This window comes from Grammomys surdaster, unplaced genomic scaffold (assembly GCF_004785775.1).
Source record: "Grammomys surdaster isolate TR1022 unplaced genomic scaffold, NIH_TR_1.0 206, whole genome shotgun sequence".
In the NCBI taxonomy this organism is placed as follows: Eukaryota; Metazoa; Chordata; class Mammalia; order Rodentia; family Muridae; genus Grammomys; species Grammomys surdaster.
In genome coordinates this window covers 6,380,050-6,404,357 of record NW_021604651.1, presented here as the reverse complement: position 1 = coordinate 6,404,357, position 24,308 = coordinate 6,380,050, and the positions used below count along the sequence as shown (strand labels likewise).

At 38.8% G+C, this 24,308-nt stretch overlaps 1 protein-coding gene across 1 annotated transcript in view; it reads right to left on the bottom strand.

Annotated features, from left to right (window-relative positions):
• The window catches only part of Adam10 (ADAM metallopeptidase domain 10), a 122,416-nt gene that overhangs the window by 82,713 nt on the left and 15,395 nt on the right, over window positions 1-24,308 (bottom strand). Inside the window, exon 2 of the mRNA XM_028771330.1 lies at window positions 9,453-9,603. Coding sequence (XP_028627163.1) covers window positions 9,453-9,603 — 151 coding nt within the window. The remainder of the gene's footprint in view (window positions 1-9,452; window positions 9,604-24,308) is intronic.

Sequence of the window (24,308 nt, the reverse complement as noted above, 5' to 3'; positions counted from 1 at the left end):
TCTCTCTCTCTCTCTCTCTCTCTCTCTCTCTCTCTCTCTCTCTCTCTCTCTGTCTGTCTCCCTCCATCTCTGTCTCATGTCCTCACTCCTAGATAGCCTTTTCCTCTCACTCCTCCCCCATATTAGAACTTTTGCATGGCATAATTTCTTAGTAGCACACCTTGACATGGCCTGCCAAAGGTACCCCACCTTCATCGTATTTATTCTATCAACAATGAAGGCCCTCAAGATAAAGAAAATCAAAGAATTACTCAGACTGACAGGTGAGAGTAAGCTCTTTGTGAAACTGGAAGAAACAAACAAAAAACGGCTGGGCGTCAAATACATAGAAAGAACCCCCTTACCAGAGCCAAGCAAAATGTGTTTTTACTTCATTCAGTAAGAAAGAAATTATCCAAATCAAAAGTAACTGGATCACTGCAATCACCACAGAATTAATAGAGACCATTCCTTCTAAACTGACTGGCCCATTAGGCAAGCACAATCTGTTGAGTTTGATCCCCAGAATCCATTTAAAAAGAAAAGGCTGGGCCCAGCAATGGGAAACAGAGACAGGGGAACCCTTGGGCTCCTTGGTCAACAAGCATGGCCTACTTGGCAAGTTGTAGACCAGTGAATAACATGCCTCAAAAAAAAGAGATAGGCTGCACCTGAAGAACAACATCCAAGGCTGTCTTCTCACTTCTATATTCATGTTCACAAACATGGACATACAAATGTGTACACCTACACACATATAAACAAAAAGAAGTATAGCCCTTATAAGAGCAAGGGCAACCTGAACTACAAGGTTAGTACTAGACCAGCTTATGCTGCATAGTGAGATCCAGGCTAGTCTGAGCTTCACAGTGAAACTTAAATAAAACAGCACTTAGGAGCAGAGGCAGGTATTTAAACAAGGCAAGACCTTGTTTCTTACCCCCAAAAAAAAAAAAAAAAAGCAAGCTGCTGAGATGATTTAACAGCTAAGGGCTCATAAAACACAAATCTTACTAAAACCTGAGTTTGATCTTCAAAACCCATGAAAAGGTAAAAGGAAAGAACCAACTCCGTAAGAGCTGTCCTCCTACCCTCATATGCATGTACAGAAATACACACACACACACACACACACACACACTACATAAATAAATGCTTTTGAAGGGATGGGTTTTCTGCTAACCAACTCATGGTATGGCAGAAACAAAGCCCAAGACACATCCAAACTGATGTATACAGATATTACATCACAGAATGCAGAAAGCAGAACCAAGACTTAAATAAGATTAAACCTGCATTTTACAAGCCACATCAATTAAATTCCTCAGGAGATTATAGTACATTGATATTATAGGATCCTAGAATGCATAGTAGTCAAACCACGAAACATGATAGTTAAGGCAGCACTGTATGATAGTTATAGCAAGATGCAACATGTCTCTGGCTAGTATTTAAAAGGAATATACAAAAACAGTTCCTGGTATATTATACACTATTACATGAAGACAAGGTTTGAGAAGCACAAATTATCTCAAATTATTACAAAAATTCTATGTCTTAGATATGATACATCTGCCCTTTCTTCATATTCTGGATAGTTCCATATTCCTTCCTTTTCCCCCCTCTCTCTCCCTCCCTCCTTTCCTTTCCCTCATTATGACCATACGTAAAAACCTAAGTAAGACTCAGGCTCTGTACCTCAAGTTCACAAGGGAAGATATGCACATTTGAACACAATAAAACAAAATAATCAAAAAAGGAAAAATCATAATTCACATAAATATAGCACTAACTAACCAATTCCATTTATCCAAATAAAACCATTTCAGAAATCCAGAAAATTTATTATTCTAAGCAAATTATCTTTGATGTATTTACCTTAGTATCTAATTGATAAATTCTTTTAAAATACCTTCTTCAACAACTGTAGTACTGGCTCAAGTAACACTTTTCACAAACTTTCAACGCTATTTCAAGAGCAATACTTTTTTTGTAGAATTCTTAATTTGAGGCCTAGAAGCCAGGCAGAATAGCTCATGCCTATAATTCTTGCACTCTGGAGGCTAAGGAAGCTAGAATTGCCACAAGTTCAAGGCCAGCATGGTCTATATCTTCAGTTCTAGGCTATCCAGAGATGCAGAGTGAGACTCTGTCTCAAAATAACACAAAGACATGGGCTGGGTATATACCTCAGTTGGTAGAGTGTTTGCTAGCATGCACAAAGACCTCGATTCAAGCCCCAACACTGTGTAAACCAGGTATGGTAGTATACTCCTGTAATGCCAACAACAGGGAGATGGAGGCAGGAAGATCAGAAGTTGATGGTCATCTTTGGCTATGTAGCAAGTTCAACCAAGACCAGGCTAACATATATGAGACCCTGCCTCAAGTAAGAAAGGAAAAAAAAAAAAAAAAAACCTTAGGCTTGAAAAAAAAACTGCATGCAGGCTGGAGAGATAGCTTGGAGGTTAAGAGCACTGACTGCTCTTCCAGAGGTCCTGAGTTCAATTCCCAGCAACCACATGGTGGCTCACAACCATGTGCAATGGGGTCTGATGCCCTCTTCTGGTGTGTCTGAAGAGAGCAATGGTGTACTTATATAAATAAAATAAGTCATTTAAACAAATAAATAAATAAATAAGAAAAGAAAAAGAAAACACTGCGCGCACACACACACACACACACAGTATTTTATTTTGATTTGGTTTTTAGGAACTGTGTCTCTACACAGTCCTGGCTTTCCTGGAACTCACTATGTAGACCAGGCTGGTCTCACACTCCAGAGATCTACCTACCTCTGCCTCCTAAGCACTGGGATTAAAGGAGTGCACCAACTGCCTATGCCTGGCCTGAAAACAAACCTTAATATTAAGCAAAGTTGAAAGTTTGTTCATATGCTTAGTTTTAAAAAGAACTTTACTACTTGAACACACAGGGGCCAGAATACTTCTAAAAATTCAAATCATAATTATCTAATCATAATGCAGGTTTTCAAATAAGATAAATAAACTCTTGACTATGCTTGGCCCATGGAAAGTGGCACTATTACGAGGTATGGCCTTATTGGAGGAGGTATGGCCTTGTTAGAGGAAGTATGTCACTCTGGAGGCAGAACTCTGAGGTCTGACATAAATGCTCAAGCTCTACCAAGAGCCTCCTCCTTGCTGCCTGCAGAAGACAGTCTCCTCCTGGCGTAGGATCAAGATATAGAAGTCTCCTCTTCCAGTACCATGTCTGCCTGGACGCTGCCATGCTTCCAGTCATGATGATAATGGACTGAACTTCTGTACTGTAAGCCAGCCCCCAATTAAATGTTGTTCTTTATAAGAGTTGTCTTGGTCATGGTGTGTCTTCACAGCAATGGAAACCCTGACTAAGACACTGTGCAAGCATAACTGTTATGTATGTGAGCTAACTGTGCTGTATTCAACATGTTCCATAAGTTATTAAGTAAATTTACCTGCTTCTGAGAGACACGGACCTGATTTGTAATTAAGATAAATAAACGTATTGATATTTTAAAAGGCTGAAAAAATAGGTAAGTAATCTAGCCACAATGCATATAACAGTCAATGTTTATAGATGAGGCTACAGTTAAGAGTAACCCAAAGTCTTCCTTATAGTATATTCACTATCAAATACAAATACATAGGAGATCATTTATAAAAGTTAAATGCAAATTATTCCTTACAAAGCTGCATATCCTACTAGAGATGTTATGATATACTTGACTAGTATTTGAATTTGCTTTTTGAGACAGGGTCTTGCTACGTAGCTACTGAAATCTCCTCCTCTGCTAGTGAGGAATATAATAGTGCATATATTTGGGGACACAGTAGTAAGTTTATTTTGAGAGGTTACTAAAGTTAGAAAAGCTAATGATATTATTTTATGGTACTAATAAAGAATGAATGATCTTTAATAATACCTAAAACTGAGAGTCATAAAATTTTACTTAGTGAGGTAAACTGCTAGCCCTAAACTTTTTAATGTAAAGACACATCTTCAAATTCATCTTTTGATTAATCTATGAACATCTTTCCAAAAACACCTAGATCAAACATGAAATATACTGAGCAATACTAAATAACAAGGTGCTTGCTTGTGAAGAAAACAACACATACACAGAAAAGGAGCAGGGCTAAAGACACAGCTCAGTGCTTAAGAGCAATGGCTGCTCTTGAAGAGAACCCAGGTCAATTCCCAGCACCCACACAGCAGTTCACAAACACCTGTAACTCCAGTTGCAGGAAATTCAATGCCCAGTTCTGGCCTCCATGGTAAATAGGTACATGTATGGTGTACAAACATACAAGGCAGGCCAAAAACCCATACACATAAAATAACTTTTAAAAAGAAGAAAAATAGGCAAGAAATCCATGGAAAAAAGGAGAGCACAATCAAATGTCAATGAAACAGTGAGGAATTTAAAAGTTCAAAAGAACATGGAAGGGTATCTAAGAGGCAGAAGCTGAATTGCACATGAAAAGATCAGAATGTGAGATAAATGTTACAAAGAACAAATTGTATGTGCACCCTAGATACTCAAAGACCATTCTGGATGAAAAACAAAACACTCAAAGCTAGCTTAGACTAATAGGCTATGACTAATTTACAGAAAAAAAATTCAAAGGCAAGTTTAAAAAGCTGGCTAAAACTTGTAAATGGATGGTTTCAAACAATGTGTAAAATGACATAAAAAAGGAAACATTTAGGTGATCAGTGGTAAAATGTTTGTCAGCAGCTGCAAGGCTCTGGGTCCTATATCTAGCACTATAAAAAAAGGTTACAGTGGCATAATACTAATGGTAACAGGTTGGAAGGTTAGAAATCTGTCAGGAGCAGCCTTGCTTATACACTGAAGGCCTAAAATCAGCAATAGGCCTAAGTCAGCTTGCTAACAGAAAGTCTTGGGTCTCTGTGGAAAAACACTGAAACAGATAGCTATAAGATATTTTAAACAGGCAGCTTTGGTGGAAATTCACCATCCTGGATAGGAACAAGTAGTCATAGGTCTTGTGGATAGTCATAGACCTTGGGTAACCTTGGTGAACAGTACCAGCTTAGATAAGAACAAGTGAATCATAGGTGGAGTCATAGTGACCTGTCCCCTGAACCTTCATCCAGCTGATACTCTGTTCTGGAAGATATCTGTACTCCCCCTGGACACCTACACTCCTGAGTCATCCCCTTCCCCACATCCTGCCTTTCTGTGTATATAACCCCTGTGTGAAAAGGTAAAAATTACGATTTGATTAGGCTATAGACAAATTGTGGTTCTTTGCATCCGCCTGTTTCCTCCACTTTCTCTTTCAGGTAACCTCCCCAGACCCCTGTTTAATGCCCTGCTGGACGAAACACTCTGGCGCCCAACGTAGGGCTTGAAGACGAGACTTCCCCCCCCCCAAGCGTTCAGGGGCTTGAGGAGATCACAGAAGAGGGGACACCAACTCTTAAAGAGGAAGGTAGGCCTACCAGTTTTTCAAGAGCATTGAGGGTGGCTGCCCAGAGTACACGAGGGCACTTCAAATCTCAGAACACTTTTTAGAGTGTCTCCCAGAAGCTTGGCTCTGGAATTTCTCAGGAGCACCCAAGAGGATGACTCCAGAGGTCTGCCTGAGAGTGGCCTCGATTCAGAAGGATACCACAGTCCACTCAACCATGAGACAATCCTGGGGAGGATCAGAGCGGCGAGGCCCTGAGGTAGAGGGTATTGGGACAGATATTTTTTAGGCAGTCGCTATTCATGACAGGACTCAAGGAGTGAGTCAACTCAGGACGCAAAGAATTAGGGTTAAAGACAAGGTATGGGACAAGCACTTTCTAAGTAGTCACTCTTTGTGACACAGCTCTAGGAGCCTATCTTCAGAATATGAAGAACTAGGGTTAAGAAAAAAAGATTTTCTTTGCTTTCATTAGTGTTGTTTTCCCAAGAAGAGACTATTGATAAAAAATGTTATACCTCCTAAGAGGAGATAAAAAGTTAAACCTTGAAAATGAGAGAGAAATGTAGGAAGTAGGTAATACAGGTCTTAATCAAGGCTACACCAGTATAGTAAGTTGAAAATGTAATTATAAAGCAATATGGAGTGCATTGCTGACCAAGAGCATAAAGGGAGGGAAATGCAAGTTTTAGTCATCCTGGTCGGTTAAAATTCTGTGTAAGTTATTTAACTTCCCTGAGCCTATGTTTCCTCAGTATATAGACATAGTTACCTTTATCTAAGTGTGTGTTGGCTATTTTTAACTGTCAACTTGCCACAACTAAGAACAGCACCTCAGAGGAGAGCCTAAATTAAGGAAATGGCTAAGTGAGATTAGCCTGTGGGTATTTCTGTGGGGAGCTGTCTGGATTATTAATGATATAACAGGACCCACCTCACTGTGGGAGATACCACAGGTGATCCTGAACTGTCTAAGAAAGGTAGCTGAATGTGAGCCAGCCTGCAAGCGACCTAGCAAGCAGTGTCCATCAGGGTTCCAGCTATACTTTGCTATAAAGCAGAGTTCCTTGGCTGGAGGTAAGGATGTGTGGACTAGCAAGCAAGCCTCCTGCCCCTCAGTGATGGACTGTAAGCTAAAATAAACCTTTCCTCCCTTCAGCTGCTTTTGGTCAGAGATTTTAATTTATTTATTTTTATTAATACTTCTTCCTTTATTTTTGTCTGGGTTTTATTATACAGCCTAGGCAAGCCTTAAGCTTGTCATGTGGTCAGGCAGACCTTCATGCAATATTACTCCTGTCTACAGAGTGTTAATGTAGTCCAGGTAGATCTTGATCTCATAATACTCCAGCTTCTGCCTGCCGAGTGTCAGAAATACAGGCATGGGCTACAATGGTAACTTAGGAAAACTTCTTCAAAATGATTTTGTGAGAGGCTAAAATAATATACTTTTTAAGAAAAGTTAGTTTTATGTTAAGATCCATATTTGGAAAGATAAGGTCTATATATCGTGTGTTAATTTTTCATACTATATTTTATACAATATTAGTATATGAGCATATGATATAGCATTATGTAACAAATATATATATATATATATACTATATGTGTATATATATACTATATGTGTATATATATACTCATATGTACATATATGTACACTATATAGTTGTTGGGAGCCGACTCTGAGCAGAAAGTGGCTATCATCTTTGCAGCCATCTCAGGCCACATACCCTGACAAGAGACTTGTTTTTCAACAATCCACAACAGCTGAGCACACTCTGATAAACATCTTGTTTTTCTCACATATCTTGTTTTGCTGCTTAGTGCCCCCAGCTGCAAGGTGCCCGTGGTATCCACACTACAAGGCACGTGACATAGTGCCTTCAGCTGTGTTCCCCTGCTTGTCCACGAGGGCAAGGCATGTTGAAAAGTGTATATATACCCAGGATTTCCTTTCAATAGAAGGGGAGACTTGATCAGACCCTCTGTCTTGTCTCCATTCTTCATGTCTCTTGCTCCTCCATCCCCACTCTCTCTCTTGCTAGACCCTGACCTGTGGACCAGAGCAGCAGCTCTGGCCAGGGCATATAGTTATGATGGTATATACACACACACACGTGTGTGTGTGTGTGTGTGTGTGTGTGTGTGTGTGTGTGTGTGTATACCATCATAAAGTCTTTTTACTTGTGGTTTAAAAATTCTCAATTACTTAGAATTCACAATTTTTTCACTCTTTCCTTCCTTCCCTTCCCTTTTCCCTTCCCTTTTCCTTTTCCCTTTCCTTTTCCCTTTCCTCTTCCCTTTCCTCTTCCCTTCCCTTCCTTTTTTTGTGATAATATTTGAACCTGAGGCTTGACACATGTGAAACAACAACTCTTGCACTGAACAACATCCCCAACTTGAATATTCCCAAGTCTCAGTATCTCCTTATAAATAGACAGCTAAGGAAAACCACCCTAGCTTCCCAGGAACAAAATGCTCATACAATCAATTTATGAAGCATTATGAAGAAGACATTTTAATAATTTGACTTTCTTCTGTATAGGGTGAAATGGGTAGCTTTTATGATAATAATTTGTTGAAATGGGCTGGAAAAACGGCTCTGTAGTAAGAACACATATTGCTCTTCAGAGGACCTGGGTGTGATTCTCACTACCTACATCAGGCAACTTGCAACTATGTAGAACTCTGACTCAAGGGGATCCAATGTCCACTTCTAGCCTCCAAAGACATCTGCACTCACACCTATTCATATGCACATAGGTCAGAGAGTTTATTACAGGGGAAAAAAAGCAAACTAAACAATGCTAAGAAGACAAATAATAAAATGCACATAAAGGGCTTTTGAATGACTCAGCAGATAAAGGCAATTTCTGTGGAAGCCTGACAATCTGATGCCTAGACCCCACATAAAGGTGGAAGGAGAGAAACACCACAAAGTTGTCTTCTTAGCACAGCATGTATACCATGTCATATAGATGCCCACAGATACACAACAACTTTTTTTTTAAAGAAAATGCAAGTAAAATATTGAGAGTAGATCAGTTATTTAATAATAATTTTTTTCTTTCTCTTAGCTCTCCTGTCTGTAACCCTTCACAGTTCTGTTTCTGAACTGAACAGGATAGCAGATAATCTGCCTACTGGTTACTACAACAGAACTAATAAGACTGAGTTACTAAAAAATTAAGTGATGTATTCAATAGAAAACAATTAGCTACTCTGTCTGTTGGTACCAGAAAAAAAATATTAAACACAAAATATACAATGAGCGGAAAGCCAAGACAAGATTATTTTTAAAAGACATATCATTCTATTTTCAAATCTGACTCATAGTAAGAAACACATGGCCTTAAGGGCTGGCTAATACTTAGAAAACATGTTGCTGATATGGCTATCTGGTCTGAGTTAGCTGAAACATAGATGACACCCAACATCTGAGGGACTATGAGTTGGCACGAAATGGCTAACATCAGATTTAAAAAAAAAACAAACAAACAGTGATGTCATCTGTTGTATAACTATTCCTTAAGATATATGGCCTTAAGATCAAAGGTGAATGCCTTCTCTTTTAACAACCTGTGTGTATCTGCCACTGCCCCTACCTCTCTGTATGTCCTATGTGCCGAGTGTGTGTATGCATGCATATTTGTGTCCCCTGTGTGGCAATTTGTGCCTGGGTACTTGCCAGCATCTCCTACCTAGCCACCTGCATGGTACTGATTAAAGTATCTTATCTATCTATGGCTCCTCACATTTTCTGCAACTTCCTATCCTGTGATCATCCTTCACAAACAGCCAAGCTTAGACCTCACATTCACAATTCAGAAACATTTACATGTGACTTAAACACATAAAAGGGCAATCCGTTTTTAAAGATGGCATTTTTTCATGTATATGAAGAATTTGGTATATTCGCTGAGGATGAATCTTCAAACAGGAAGCTTTCCATTAGAGAAAAAAGTTTCTTCCATTAGCAGACTTCATCAAAAGACTTCAGACACTGAGAGCAATGAATTTACTCACCTTCCATGAGCATGGAAATCTAGAAGTAAAAACTGGTCCTCTTGTGAGACTGCTCGTTTGGCACGCTGGTGTTTTTGGTGTAATGAATCCACATTGTAAGATAATCCTTCATAATGTCTAATATATTTATTTAAAGGATTTCCATACTGACCTACAAAAACAAGCACACAGGTAACAATCTGAATTAATACCAACTTGAAGGCTCTTTCTAGTTCTAACTTATGAGTCCTAACTTATCCATTATTTTCAAATATCTATGAATAAGTATATACCAACTTTCTCATTAATACTGACTACTATGATGAATCTCCCACAAACATAATTTTCACACACTTTTAAACTTATTATTTTAAGAGTGACATTAGCTGGATGTGGTGGTGCATGCCTTTAATCCCAGTACTTGGGGAGCAAAGGCAAGAGGATCTCTGTAAGTCAGCCTGGACTATATAGAGAGTTAGCAAGGGCTTTGAAGAGAAATCCTGTCTCAAAAAAAAAAAAAAAAAAAAAAAAAAAAAAACCAAAACCACAACCAAACGAGCTCATCATAAGCTTATAACCACACAGAAAAGCTTTTGCATTTGCTGTAGGCTTGTCTTAGATATGCTTTATCAGGTTGCAAATTCACACTAATCACATTTTTGCTGACAGAAATCACCATCGAAGCCAATTTTGTCACCTGGTCCACTCAGTAACTATTGATATTATCAGAGTAAAAGATGAGTGAAATAATGGTGTCTTCAACTTTCTAGATAAATTATAAGAAAAAAAGTTATCATTTCCCCCTTCAAGTTTGGTCGAAATTAATCAATGAAATCATCTTACTGTTTTATAGAAACATACTAACTATAATTTCATTTTATAAACAGACAAAAAGCTGGGCATGGTTGTGCACACCTTTAATCCCAGCACTCAGGCTGAAGAGACCAGTGGATCTCTACAAGTTAAAAGTCAACCTGGTCTACAAAACAAGTACCAGGACACCCAGAGCTGCATGGTGAGACCTTGCCTCAAACAACAACAAATACATTTATTAAACAAAAACAAAAAAGCTAGTCCTGGGTGACCTTTATAGGGATTCAGTGCTATAAATGTTCTCTCAGTACTGCCTCAGAGGTAACACACAAATTCTATTATATTCCATTTCTATTTTCATTCTCCTTCATTATTTCTAATTTATTCTTTGATCTATATGCCATTTTAAATACTAATGATATTTAGTTTCTAAATTCTGAATATTTTTCAACTATATTTTGATTATTTAAGTTGTTGCTTTTATGGTGCTAGGGACCAGCCCAGAGCCTCATACATGCTGGGCAAGCACTATACCACTGAGTACATCCCAGAACCTGTTTCTGTTATTGTCTTCTAACTTAATTCTTAAATAGTCAAAGAATATGGGTTATATAATATCCTTTCAAATACACTTAAATTTCTTTCATAACCCAGAATAAAAATCGCTCCTGAGAAATGTTACATGTGCACTTAAATATAACCTTGCATAATCACGTTAGAGCAAGACCACAAAAGAAACAAAACAAAAGGGGGAAAAATCGATACAAGGTGAAAACAAACCTATGAAAATAATTTGCAACAAACTAGAATCAGTCTTTGAGGACATTAAGGAATCCTTCCTACTTTTCTTTAGTACAGTACTGTGGTTACATAACACAAGGTCTTGAATTTTCAAAGACACTTTTTTTGAAGTATTTTAGGAGTTAATTGGCATGATATCCAACTTACACTGAAGTGATTTCAGAAAAAAGAAAAAGAGACAAATTGTTAAGTCAATATCCAGTTCTGGCTAGGATGCAATAAATACAAACAGAATTCATCCCACTACCCTAACAATGAGAAACCTGACAAAGCAACAAATGAGGTGAGTGAGCTCTTTTCCAAATATCCACAGCTTCCAAGAAGCAACCTGAGATCAGTGAGGCCAAACATTTAAGATCTGTGGGACGGAGTTGCCAGAAGGAAGAGAATTGTGATACCTCGAGTGTTTGACAAGTAATGATCTTAATGTAAAAGATAAATTGTCCCACAAAAAATAAGAACCACCAGAGAAGAGAAGAATAATTCTTAGATTTTTTTTTTTCATTTTTGTTTTGAGATAGGGTCTCTCCATATAGCCTTGGCTGCCCTGCAACTCACTATGTAGGCTAGGTTAACCCTGAACTCACAGAGATCTATCTGTATCTGCCTCCTGAGTGTGGGGTCAAAGGTATGTACTACTAAGTTCAGCCAGAACACATCTAACACAGGACTGGTAAGTATTCATATTTCTATCACCAAGAAAGAAAGCCCTAAAAGTGTATAAAGCACTGGGTATAACCCTCAGATAAGTAACTCTTAGTAATGAGGTACAAGTAGCCATAGACAAACAGCTGTTCTAGATCTATGTTAACAAAGCTTAAATAAATACAGTCTTCCAAATTTAAATAACAAATTAGATTTAACTGATTCCAAGTAGTTTAACTGCCAGAAAATTCTGAATATGTCTGAAGATACAATGAAACACCTCCAAATATAAAAATAGGAATTTCTTTATCCAACAATTACCATGCATATATGTGTGTATATATATTATCCTATAACTAGAGCAAAAATTAGTCCTTAGTAATATTAGAGTTGATGAAGTTTGCAAATGAGGTTGTAAAAGCAGCTATTAAAAATAAGCCACACTTAAGCCCAGTGGTGGGATGCTTTTAACCCTAACACTTGAGGGGCAGAGGCGGTTTCCAGGTCAGCCTGGTCTACAGAATGAATTCCAGGGTGACCAAGGCTGCACTGAGAAACTCTTGTCTCATAAAACCAAAGAAGAGTGTGTGTGTGTGTGTGTGTGTGTGTGTGTGTAAAACTCTAAGTCAACACTATGCCAAAAAAAATACATGTAAAAGAAACCAGATAAAGTCAAATCACAGACTTATGGTTGAAAACTAGAGGTCAAAATGTTAAAATGAACTGGGGCAGGGAAGAACCCAAAAAAAAAAAAAAGAAGCCACACTGAAAAACACAGGTAAGAATGAAGGCACAACTCTGTATAAATCACAAGGTAGGCACCTACATTTAAAGTTCTGTCAAACTTTCAGTCCGAGATCCTATAACCAGTTAAATGAAGGGTCTTAGAGGTCAAAACTAAGACTTGTTTAGATATCAAAACGTCTAACCTATTAATATCAGGCCTATACTACTAAAAATATTAAAAGAAAATTTTCAGGCAGGAAAAGTAGTAACAGGGGACTGGAGAGATGGCTCAGCTGTTAAGAATTACTGCTCTTGCAGAGGACTTGAGTTCCCAGCACCCACATGGCAGGTATGTCTGAAACTCCAGCTCCAGTGGATCTGATACACTATTCTGGCCTCCAAGGGCACCAGACATGCATATGATACAAAGACATATAAGCAGACAAAATTCCCACACACATAAAAATAAACAAAATTTAAATTTGTTTTTAATTATTCATACTTTTTAAAGTTCAGAATAAAAAACAAACACAAATTACAGACAACTCATAAAACAAAAATTCCAATTTCTTCTCTCAAAATTTCAATATTACCATTCTAATCAGTTCTAATAAACTATTAGCCCATCTTTCAACAATCTGTTGTTCCTAAATACTTCCCTTTTGAACAAGCCAAAGCAAGAAATATGCAAAAATAAAAGATCAAGTACCAATCAATTGTGGTATGAGAGAACATTTGTAGGACCTAGAAATACGATTCTGTGAATGTTTTAATCCTACACAAATACTTTTCCATGCACAGATTTTCCTATCACAAGAAATCTCACTGTCTAAATTGTTTCAAGGGCAAGAGTATAGGTACTCACTGGGAACATGTTAACAGGATAGATTCTGAAGCATCCCACAGCATCTACTGGCACCCCCAAATAACTCAGTGTGGTAAGTAACTTTGAATGTTGCCTGGATTGGACTGAGAGACATCCATCCAGACTGTTAGGACAGAACCTGCACATGCCTGTGGAAATTTCCAGATTCTGTTAGATCATCATGGCTCTGACCTAACCAGTGCTCTCAGCCATGGACAGATCTAAAATGTTGAGGAGACTACTAGATGGAGCTAGGGAAGGTGGGCCCTATTTTCAAGAAGATAGTCATTGGGAGTATGCATGCCTTTAAAAAGCATATTGACCTTGACCCCACAACCTCTTGTTACCCCTCATTTCCTGGCCACTTTGAAGTGAGCAAAACGTTCCATCAAAATGTTTTCTCTGCCTCACTATAGGCCCAGAAACAATGACTGTATCAGCCCATGGGCTGGAACCTCTGAAACCATTAGCCAAAAGAAACTATTCCTTCCTTAAGCTGATTTTCTCAGACATCTGTCACAGTAACAGAAAGGCACACAATTTAAGTCCAGACCAGACTTCCAAAGTCATCCATACGTACACTTAAGCTTAGGAAACATTGCAATTTTTCTTCATGAAATTCCAGACTTCACTCAGCAGCTATTTCCCCTTTTTTCCCCCTATAGAACTGCTTTAAGCATCAACAGAGTATTAACAAGGCTAAGGACCACCCATGCTTCTAGGTAAAAGAACAGCTAAGAAAAATTTACAAGAGTCCACAACCTATAACCCAAAGGCCAGTTTTCAAACAGTACCTATGTTTAACACAGATAAACTCTGTGTTGGTTTTTATCATGGCTTTTGCGCAACAGAGCTGAGTAAACTTGTAATCCTAGCACCCAGGAGGCTGGAGCACTGAAGAACGTTACAGAAGTCACTAAGGACACTAAGTTTCTTTAGTGCTGATTTAACAACAATGCATCCTTCTTTATGCTGCAGTAAGAACACTAACATGAGATCAATAGACCTTTGTAATAGTTAGTGTCTCCCTAACTAAATAAGCAAATATCTAGAGAGATAGGGTAGGAAAGATGGCACTGCCCTTGAAAGCACTGGCTGTTCTTCCAGAGGACTAGGGTTTGACTCCCAATATCCACATGACAGCTCACAACAGTCTATAACTCTAGTTTCAAGGAATCCAATGTCTTCTTCTGAGTTTCAGAGTATACCAGGTACTCAAGCAACACACAGACATACATGCAGGCAAATACTCATAAGATAAACTTGATTTTGTTTCTGTTTTTTACTTTAAAAAATAACTTAGAGAGCAGCCAAAGTAGTATTTCTGGATATGTCTATGAGACTGCCATGTAAGCTAAGGATGTGAGTGGGAAAGACAAACACAGGTGGACATCACTAGCTCACCATCCTGCATATGCATTTTTCTCCCTTTCTCTCTCTTTGATGGCCTACCATGAGACTTAGCATAACCACAAGTCAACTCCTCTAATAAACCCCTTCATAATTATGCATGAAAACTCCTGAAAACATTTTTTATTCTCTTTCCTGGCACTGTTTCTATTTCTCCTACTCAAATCTCTCCCTCATCTACTTACAACCTCATCTGCTTAACTTACTATACTAACTAGGATTACCACAAACCACAAGAAATGAGAGCATTTTTATTTTTCCCTCAACTTTAGTAAGAATACATTCCAGTTCATCGCATATTCATAAAATCATGCTAATTCTTTCCTTCCATTTCTATTTTAAAAATCTAGTATTTTAAAATTCACATGAAAATCTGGCTAGAAGAAACAAAAAAATGGTACATTTTACATGTACAAATGTGAACATTTCCTTCTGCCCCTGCCTGGTCCTCTGGGCTGGAGCAGACACAGAGTCGGTCTGCTCCCGTCCTGTTGAGAAACTGAATCCTGAGTCATCCAGGAGCCACTGCACTCAGAGCAGCTGGTAAGAACTCCATCTCACTCCCTAAACCCCAGAGATAGATCGGGGAGCCAGGGACATCCAGGGCACAGCAGCTACCCAAACCCCGCCCCTCCGGAATTCCACGTCCCTTCTGCCCCTGCCTGGTCCTCTGGGCTGGAGCAGACACAGAGTTGGTCTGCTCCTGTCCTGTGGAGAAACTGAATCCTGAGTCATCCAGGAGCCACTGCACTCAGAGCAGCTGACACAGAGTCGGTCTGCTCCTGTCCTGTTGAGAAACTGAATCCTGAGTCATCCAGGAGCCACTGCACTCAGAGCAGCTGGAGCCACTGCACTCAGAGCAGCTGAAACTGAATCCTGAGTCATCGAGGACCCACTGCACTCAGAGCAGAAGGATTTCCAGATCCAAGAGGTGGCCTGAGTCCCAGGAGTTATTCCACCCAGGAGATTAGGAGCATAAGACCACAGAGACCTCTGGACTCTGAGGAGCTCTGCAATAAGCAAGATAACTGGAAATACAGACTCCAGTTTTACACAGTGAGGGCAGGTACCACTAGAGTTAACCAGATGGCGAAAGGCAAGCGCAAGAACATAAGCAACAGAAACCAAAGTTTCTTGGCATCATCAGTGCCCAATTCTCCCAATATAGCAAGCCCTGAACACCCCATCACACCTGAAAAGCAGGATTCAGAATTAAAATCACTTCTCATGATGATGATAGAGGATTATAAGAAGGAATTAAGTAACTCCCTTAAAGAAATACAGGAGAGTACAAGTAAACAGATAGAAGCCCTTAAAGAGGAATCACAGAAATCCCTTAAAGAAATGGAAGAAAACACAAAGAAGGAATTAAACAAAAACATTCAGGATCTGAAACTAGAAATAGAAACAATAAAGAAAGTTCAAAGGGAGACAACCATGGAGATAGAAAACCTAAGAAAGAGATCAGGAGTCACAGACGCAAGCATCACCAACCGAATACAAGAGATAGAAGAGAGAATCTCAAATGCAGAAGATACGGTGGAAAATATTGACACAGTTGTCAAAGAAAATGCAAAATGCAAAAAACTCCTAACTCAAAACATCCAGGAAATCCAGGACACAATGAGAAGACCAAACCTAAGGATAATAGGTATAGATGAGAATGAAGATTCCCAACTTAAAGGGCCAGTAAATATCTTCAACAAAATTATTGAGGAAAACTTCCCTAACCTAAAGAACAAGATGCCCATAAACATACAAGAAGCCTACAGAACACCAAATAGACTAGACCAGAAAAGAAATACCTCCCGTCACATAATAATCAAAACATCAGATGCACAAAACAAAGAAAAAATACTAAAAGCAGTAAGGGAAAAAGGTCAAGTAACATATAAAGGCAGACCTATAAGAATTACACCAGACTTCTCACCAGAGACTATAAAAGCCAGAAGAGCCTGGACTGACATCATACAGACACTAAGAGAACACAATTGCCAGCCCAGATTACTATACCCAGCAAAACTCTCAATCACTATAGATGGTGAAACCAAGATATTCCATGACAAAACCAAATTTGCACAATATCCTCCCACAAACCCAGCACTTCAAAGGATAATTGATGGAAAATGCCAACACAAGGAGGGAAACTACAACCTAGGAAAAGCAAGTAAGTAATCTTCCAACAACCCCCAAAAAAGATACAAACATAACTTTACCTCTAATAACAAAAATAACAGGAAGCAACAATCATTTTTCCTTAATATCTCTTAACATCAATGGTCTCAATTCCCCAATAAAAAGACGCAGACTATCAGACTGGATACACAAACAAGACCCAGAATTTTGCTGCATACAAGAAACGCACCTCAGTGACAAAGACAGACACTACCTCAGAATAAAAGGGTGGAAAACAATTTTTCAAGCCAATGGTCCCAAGAAACAAGCTGGAGTAGCCATTCTAATATCAAATAAAATCGACTTTCATCCAAAATTAATCAAAAAAGATAGGGAAGGACACTTCATACTCATCAAAGGAAAAATCTACCAAGGTGAACTCTCAATTCTGAACATCTATGCTCCAAATGCAAGGGCACCTACATACATAAAAGAAACTTTACTAAAGCTCAAAACACACATTACACCTCACACAATAATAGTGGGGGATTTCAACACCCCACTGTCAGCAATGGACAGATCATGGAAACAGAAACTAAACAGAGACACTTTGAAATTAACAGAAGTTATGAACCAAATGGACTTAACAGACATCTATAGAACATTTCATCCTAAAACAAAAGAATATACCTTTTTCTCAGCACCTCATGGTACCTTCTCCAAAATAGACCATATAATTGGTCACAAAACAAGCCTCTACAGATACAAAAAGATTGAAATAATCCCTTGCATCTTATCAGATCACCACGGACTAAGACTGGTCTTTAATAATGACAAAAACAATGGAAAACCCATGTACACATGGAAACTGAACAACTCTCTACTCAATGATGACTTGGTCAAGGAAGAAATAAAGAAAGAAATAAAAGACTTTTTAGAATTCAATGAAAATGAGGACACATCATACCAAAACTTGTGGGACTCCATGAAGGCAGTGCTAAGAGGAAAGCTCATAGCTCTAAGTGCCTACAAAAAGAAACTGGAAAGAGCACACACTAACAAGTTGACTGCACAACTAAAAGCTCTAGAACAAAAAGAAGCAAATACACCCAGGAGGAGTAGAAGGCAGGAAATAATCAAACTCAGGGCTGAAATCAACCAAATAGAAACAGAAAGAACAATACAAAATATCAATAAAACCAGGAGTTGGTTCTTTGAGAAAATCAACAAGATAGATAAACCCTTAGCCAGATTAACCAGAGGGCACAGAGACAGTATCCAAATTAATAAAATCAGAACTGAAAAGGGAGACATAACAACAGAAACTGAAGAAATTCAAAAAATCATCAGATCCTACTACAAAGGCCTATACTCAACAAAACTGGAAAACCTGGATGAAATGGACAATTTCCTAGACAGATACCAGGTACCGAAGTTAAACCAGGAGCAGATAAACCATCTAAATAGTCCCATAACCCCTCAGGAAATAGTAGCAGTCATCAAAAGCCTCCCCACTAAAAAAAGCCCAGGACCAGATGGTTTTAGTGCTGAATTCTATCAGACTTTCAAGGAAGACCTAATACCAATTCTCTTCAAACTATTCCACAAAATAGAGACAGAAGGAACACTACCCAATTCATTCTATGAAGCTACAATTACACTCATACCCAAACCCCACAAGGGCCCGACAAAGAAAGAGAACTTCAGACCAATCTCCCTTATGAACATTGATGCAAAAATACTCAATAAAATTCTAGCAAACCGAATCCAAGACCACATCAAAACAATCATCCATCATGATCAAGTAGGTTTTATCCCAGGAATGCAGGGATGGTTCAATATTCGGAAATCCATCAATGTAATCCACTATATAAACAAACTTACAAGAAAAAAACCACATGATCATCTCACTAGATGCTGAGAAAGCATTTGACAAAATTCAACATCCCTTCATGATAAAAGTCTTGGAAAGATCAGGAATTCAAGGCCCCTACCTAAACATAGTAAAAGCAATTTACAGCAAACCAGTAGCCAACATCAAGCTAAATGGAGAGAAACTTGAAGCAATCCCACTAAGATCAGGGACTAGACAAGGTTGCCCACTCTCCCCCTACCTATTCAATATAGTACTGGAAGTCTTAGCCAGAGCAATTAGACAGCAAAAAGAAGTCAAAGGGATACAAATAGGAAAGGAAGAAGTCAAAATATCGCTATTTGCAGATGATATGATAGTATACTTAAGTGACCCCCAAACTTCAACCAGAGAACTCCTAAACCTGATAAACAACTTCAGCAAAGTGGCTGGTTATAAAATCAACTCAAACAAATCAGTAGCCTTCCTCTACATGAAAGATAAACAGACTGAAAAAGAAATTAGGGAAATGACACCCTTCACAATAGTTGCAAATAATATAAAATACCTTGGTGTGAATCTAACCAAGCAAGTGAAAGACCTGTATGACAAGAACTTCAAGTCTCTGAAGAAAGAAATTGAAGAAGATCTCAGAAGATGGAAAGATCTCCCATGCTCATGGATTGGCAGGATTAATATAATAAAAATGGCCATCTTGCCAAAAGCAATCTACAGATTCAATGCAATCCCCATTAAAATCCCAACTCAATTCTTCACAGAGTTAGAAAAGGAAATTCTCAAATTCATATGGAATAACAAAAAACCCAGGATAGCGAAAACTATTCTCAACAATAAAAGAACTTCTGGAGGAATTACCATCCCTGACCTCAAGCTGTACTACAGAGCAATAGTGATAAAAACTACCTGGTATTGGTACAGAGACAGGCAGGAAGATCAATGGAATAGAATTGAAGACCCAGAAATGAACCCACACTCCTATGGTCACTTGATCTTTGACAAAGGAGCTAAAACTGTCCAGTGGAAAAAGGACAGCATTTTCAACAAATGGTGCTGGTTCAACTGGAAGACAACATGTAGAAGAATGAAAATTGATCCATTCTTATCCCCTTGTACAAAGCTCAAGTCTATGTGGATAAAGGACCTCCACATAAAACCAGATACACTGAAACTAATAGAAGAGAAGGTGGGGAAAAGCCTCGAATACTTGGGCACAGGGGAAAAGTTCCTGAACAGAACTCCAATGGCATATGCTCTAAGATCGAGAATTGACAAATGGGACTTCATAAAATTGCAAAGTTTCTGTAAGGCAAAGGACACTGTCAATAGGACAAAACGACAACCAACAAATTGGGAAAAGATCTTTACCAATCCTTCATCTGATAGAGGGCTAATATCCAATATATACAAAGAACTCAAGAAATTAGACTCCAGACAACCAAATTACCCTATTAAAAAATGGGGTATAGAGCTTAACAAAGAATTTTCAATGGAAGAAACTCGAATGGCCGAGAAGCATCTAAAGAAATGTTCAGCATCCTTAGTCGTCAGGGAAATGCAAATCAAAACAACCCTGAGATTCCATCTCACACCAGTCAGAATGGCTAAGATTAAAAACTCAGGTGATAGTAGATGCTGGCGAGGGTGTGGAGAAAGAGGAACACTCCTCCATTGTTGGTGGGACTGCAAGATGGTGCAACCACTTTGGAAATCAGTCTGGCGGTTCCTCAGAAAATTGGACATAGCATTACCCGAGGATCCAGCTATACCACTCCTAGGCATATACTCAGAAGATGCTCGAACATATAACAAGGACATATGCTCAACTATGTTCATAGCAGCCTTATTTATAATAGCCAGGAGCTGGAAAGAACCCAGATGTCCTTCAACTGAGGAATGGATTCAAAAAATGTGGTATATTTACACAATGGAGTATTACTCAGCTATTAAAAACAATGAATTCGAGAGGTTCCTTGGTAAATGGATGGAACTAGAAATTATCATCCTGAGTGAGGTAAGCCAATCACAAAAGAAGACACATGGTATTCACTCACTGATTATTGGATATTAGCCTAGAACCTTGAAATGCCCAAGATGCAACTCACAGGCCACATGAAGTCCATAAAGAAGGAAGACCAAGTGAGGGTGATTCGGTCCTTCTTAGAAGGAGCAACAAAATACTCAAGGGAGCAAATATGGAGACAAAGTGAGGGACAGAAACTAAAGGAGGGGCCGTCTCAAGACCACCCCACCTGAGTATCTATCCCATGTGCAATCACCAAAGGTAGATGCTGATGCGGAAGACAGGAAGTGCATGCTGATAAGAGCCTGATATGGATATCTCCTCAGAGGCCTTCAGGAGTCAGACATATTCAGAGGCAGATGCTCACAACTAGCCATTGAACTGATCATGGGGTTCTCAATAGAGGAGTTAGAGTGAAGACTGAAGGAGCTGAAAGGGTTTGTGGCACCATGAGGAGAGCAACAATACCAACCAACCACAGCTCCCAGGGTCTAAACCACCAGCCTGGGAGCACTTAGGGGGGGATCCAGGGCTTCAGCTGAATATGTAAAAGTGGAGGGCCCTGCTGGGCATAGGTGGAAGAAGAGAACCTTGACCTCATGAAGGCTGGATGCCCCAGGGGGTGGGAATTTTGAGGGTGGGGAGGTGGGAGTGGGGGGGTGTAGATAGAGGTTACATCCACAGAGAAGAAGGAGGAGGGGCGAGGGGATTGGGGGTTCCGAGGGGGTGGTGGGGGATGGGGTAAGGGGACAACATAGGAAATGTAAATAAATCATCCAATAAAAAAAAAAAGTGAACATTTTACATCTTAAGAAGAAAAATTTTAAATCCCAAAACTTCAAAGAGCTATTTTATTTTTGAAGTACTTTAGTTGTAGGGTTTTGTTTTGATTTTTTTAGTTTTGCTGTTTGTTTTTAATGGACACTGACAGTTTACTATGTATAAAGGGGGAAAAGGACTATCTTGATTATGTAAAGTTTTTAAATTTAAATACTTAATTGTGACAGGAAAGATGGCTTAGTATATAAAGCTGCCTGCTACCAAGCCTGGTGACTTTAGTTCAATCTCTAGAACCTATGAGGTAGAGAAAGAGAACCAATTCTCAAATGTTGGCCTCTGGTTACCACGCACACCATGGCAGGCTTCTGCTCCCACCCCACACCCACCAAAAAATAAATACATAAATGTAATTTTAAAATAAATTTATAAATTAGCACCTGATTTAAAAATAGGTTAGGTAAAATAAACGCTTATGCAAGCTTGTTAACTTTACATTACGGTTACAAAAAAACTTGAGGACAGCATCTTAAAGGAGGAAATTCTTAATTTGCCTCATACACTCAGAGATTTTATTCTGCTATGGCAGAGAGTGTAATAGAGCAAAGTGGCTCACATCAGTGGCCAGAAAGCAGAAAAAATGCTTCTTTCTCATTTCCCTTTTATTCCACCCAGGCCTCAACATATTGGAGTAGGTACCTCTCATATTCAAAGCAAGAATTATCACCCCCTTACACCCAGTTAATCCTCTCCAGACTACTAATCTAGGCATCAAGATAACCAAGGTTAACCACCACAATAATAGTACTTATAAATTGAATGTAATGATAATTAAAGTTATTGAGTGCATGCTATTTACCAGGTTATGCACTGCTCTGAACTTTTCTATTTGATCCACCGAATAGATCTATTAATTAAAAAAATTATTAGGTAATGTTAAAGAAATTAGTGGTTTAAGATATATGTTTGGCTGGAGAGATGGCTCAGAGTTTAGGAGCACTGACTGTTCTTCCAGAGGTCCTGAGTTCAATTCCCAGCAACCACATGGTAGCTCACAACCATCTGTAATGGGGATCTGATCCCCTCTTCTGGTGTGTCTGAAGACAGCAAACTCACATATATTAAAGAAAAGAAAGAAAGAAAGAAAGAAAGAAAGAAAGAAAGAAAGAAAGAAAGAAAGAAAGAAAGAAAGGAAGGAAGAAAGAAAGGAAGAAAGAAAGAAAGAAAGAGAGAGATTTTTTTTTTACAAAAGAGAGATATAATAAATCCAAAGGAATGGACAAATCAGGAGCAATATGAAGGAGGTAAGTGAGGTATCAATGAGGTCATAATAACATGTAACAGCTCTACTATCTTCATAAAGTCGGGCACATTCATGACTCGGATGTGACTACAAAGAACTGAAATGAAAACCATCAGGTGGCAGCACATGGCCTTCAAACTTAGCATCCAACTTTAAGATATGCTTTTTAAAGTTACATACAATGAAATACTAAAGAGGAATGAAATGTACTTTTTATAGATCAAAAATATATGTGTATACCCTTGATTTCCACAGCTGGGTAATTGAGACTGGCATGTTTGACTCACCAGGAACCAAGCCAGTCTCCAGCCCTTGCACCACTTACTCAGTCAGACACAGAACTGCCTGTTTCTACATGCAGTTCAGACTCTAAACTGACTCAACTGAGCTTTGTTCTTATACTTTAACAACTGGTCAGGAACTCAAAAGGTAAAACCAGAACACAGGTTGGCATCAGGTCTCCCAGACACATGTTAAACACTCTCATGTCTCTACCTAAACAAAGCAGAGCCTCTATATCTCTCACTTTTGCATCCAGCCCTCCTGGGCAAAGCTCTCTTGGTTTCCCCAGTGCTAATGTGCCAACTACCTACTCCAATCCCTTACCATCTACTCTAGTACCAACCCTTGCTACCTGCTATTCTTCTAGACCAGATTCTATCAGTCTATAGATGACTTTGGACCACTATTATCTTTCCTATAATATCAATCTAACCAAGAGAAATCATGACTCAGGCAAAGCAATATCACACTCAAATAGACATCAAAGATTCTGTTTCTTACAAATCATCTTGTATCCTCCCCGTGAAAACTGTTACCATACATAAGTATTTCTCAGTGTGGTTTTCTTCGATCTCTACACTTCTCATACAATACAATCTACTTAAGAGTAAAATTCCATACTTTAAGACAGTATCAAACCTCTCCACTATCATCCTCAAGACTACCCAAGTAACTCCCAGAAGCAAGCAGAGGCACCATAATTACCATCAAAATATTAAGAATGCTACCTTTCTAATGTCGTCTTTGTGGTGCTAGGGACTTAGCACAGGGACCTCATGAGTACTGAGATAAGCACATTACCCTGAGCTGTACCCTCACGAGTACTGAGATAAGCACATTACCACTGAGCTGTACCTCTAGCCCTGCTGGTGCCAGAAACTCAGTCTAAAAGCAATCGGGAAAAAAAGTCCTAAAAGTACCAAAAGATACACACTAAAATGTCAAAACTTCATCAAGAACGAATGTCTCCTCAGTTCAGAACCTAAGTCTTCAGGGATAGTTCTAATTACAGGTGCCTGTGACCACAATAACAGAACCTTTCTTTACATGCCTAGAAAGAAAGAAATTTAAAACTCTAAAAGCTGAAAATGTACCAAACACAGAAAGGCTCAAAAGTATCTCAACAGTCAGCTGAGTGGCAAAGGCAAGTAGAGCTTTGTGAGTTTGAAGCCAACCTGGTCTACAGAGCTAGTTCCAGGACAGCCAGAGCTATATAGAAAAGTTCTATCTCAAAAAAAAAAAAAAAA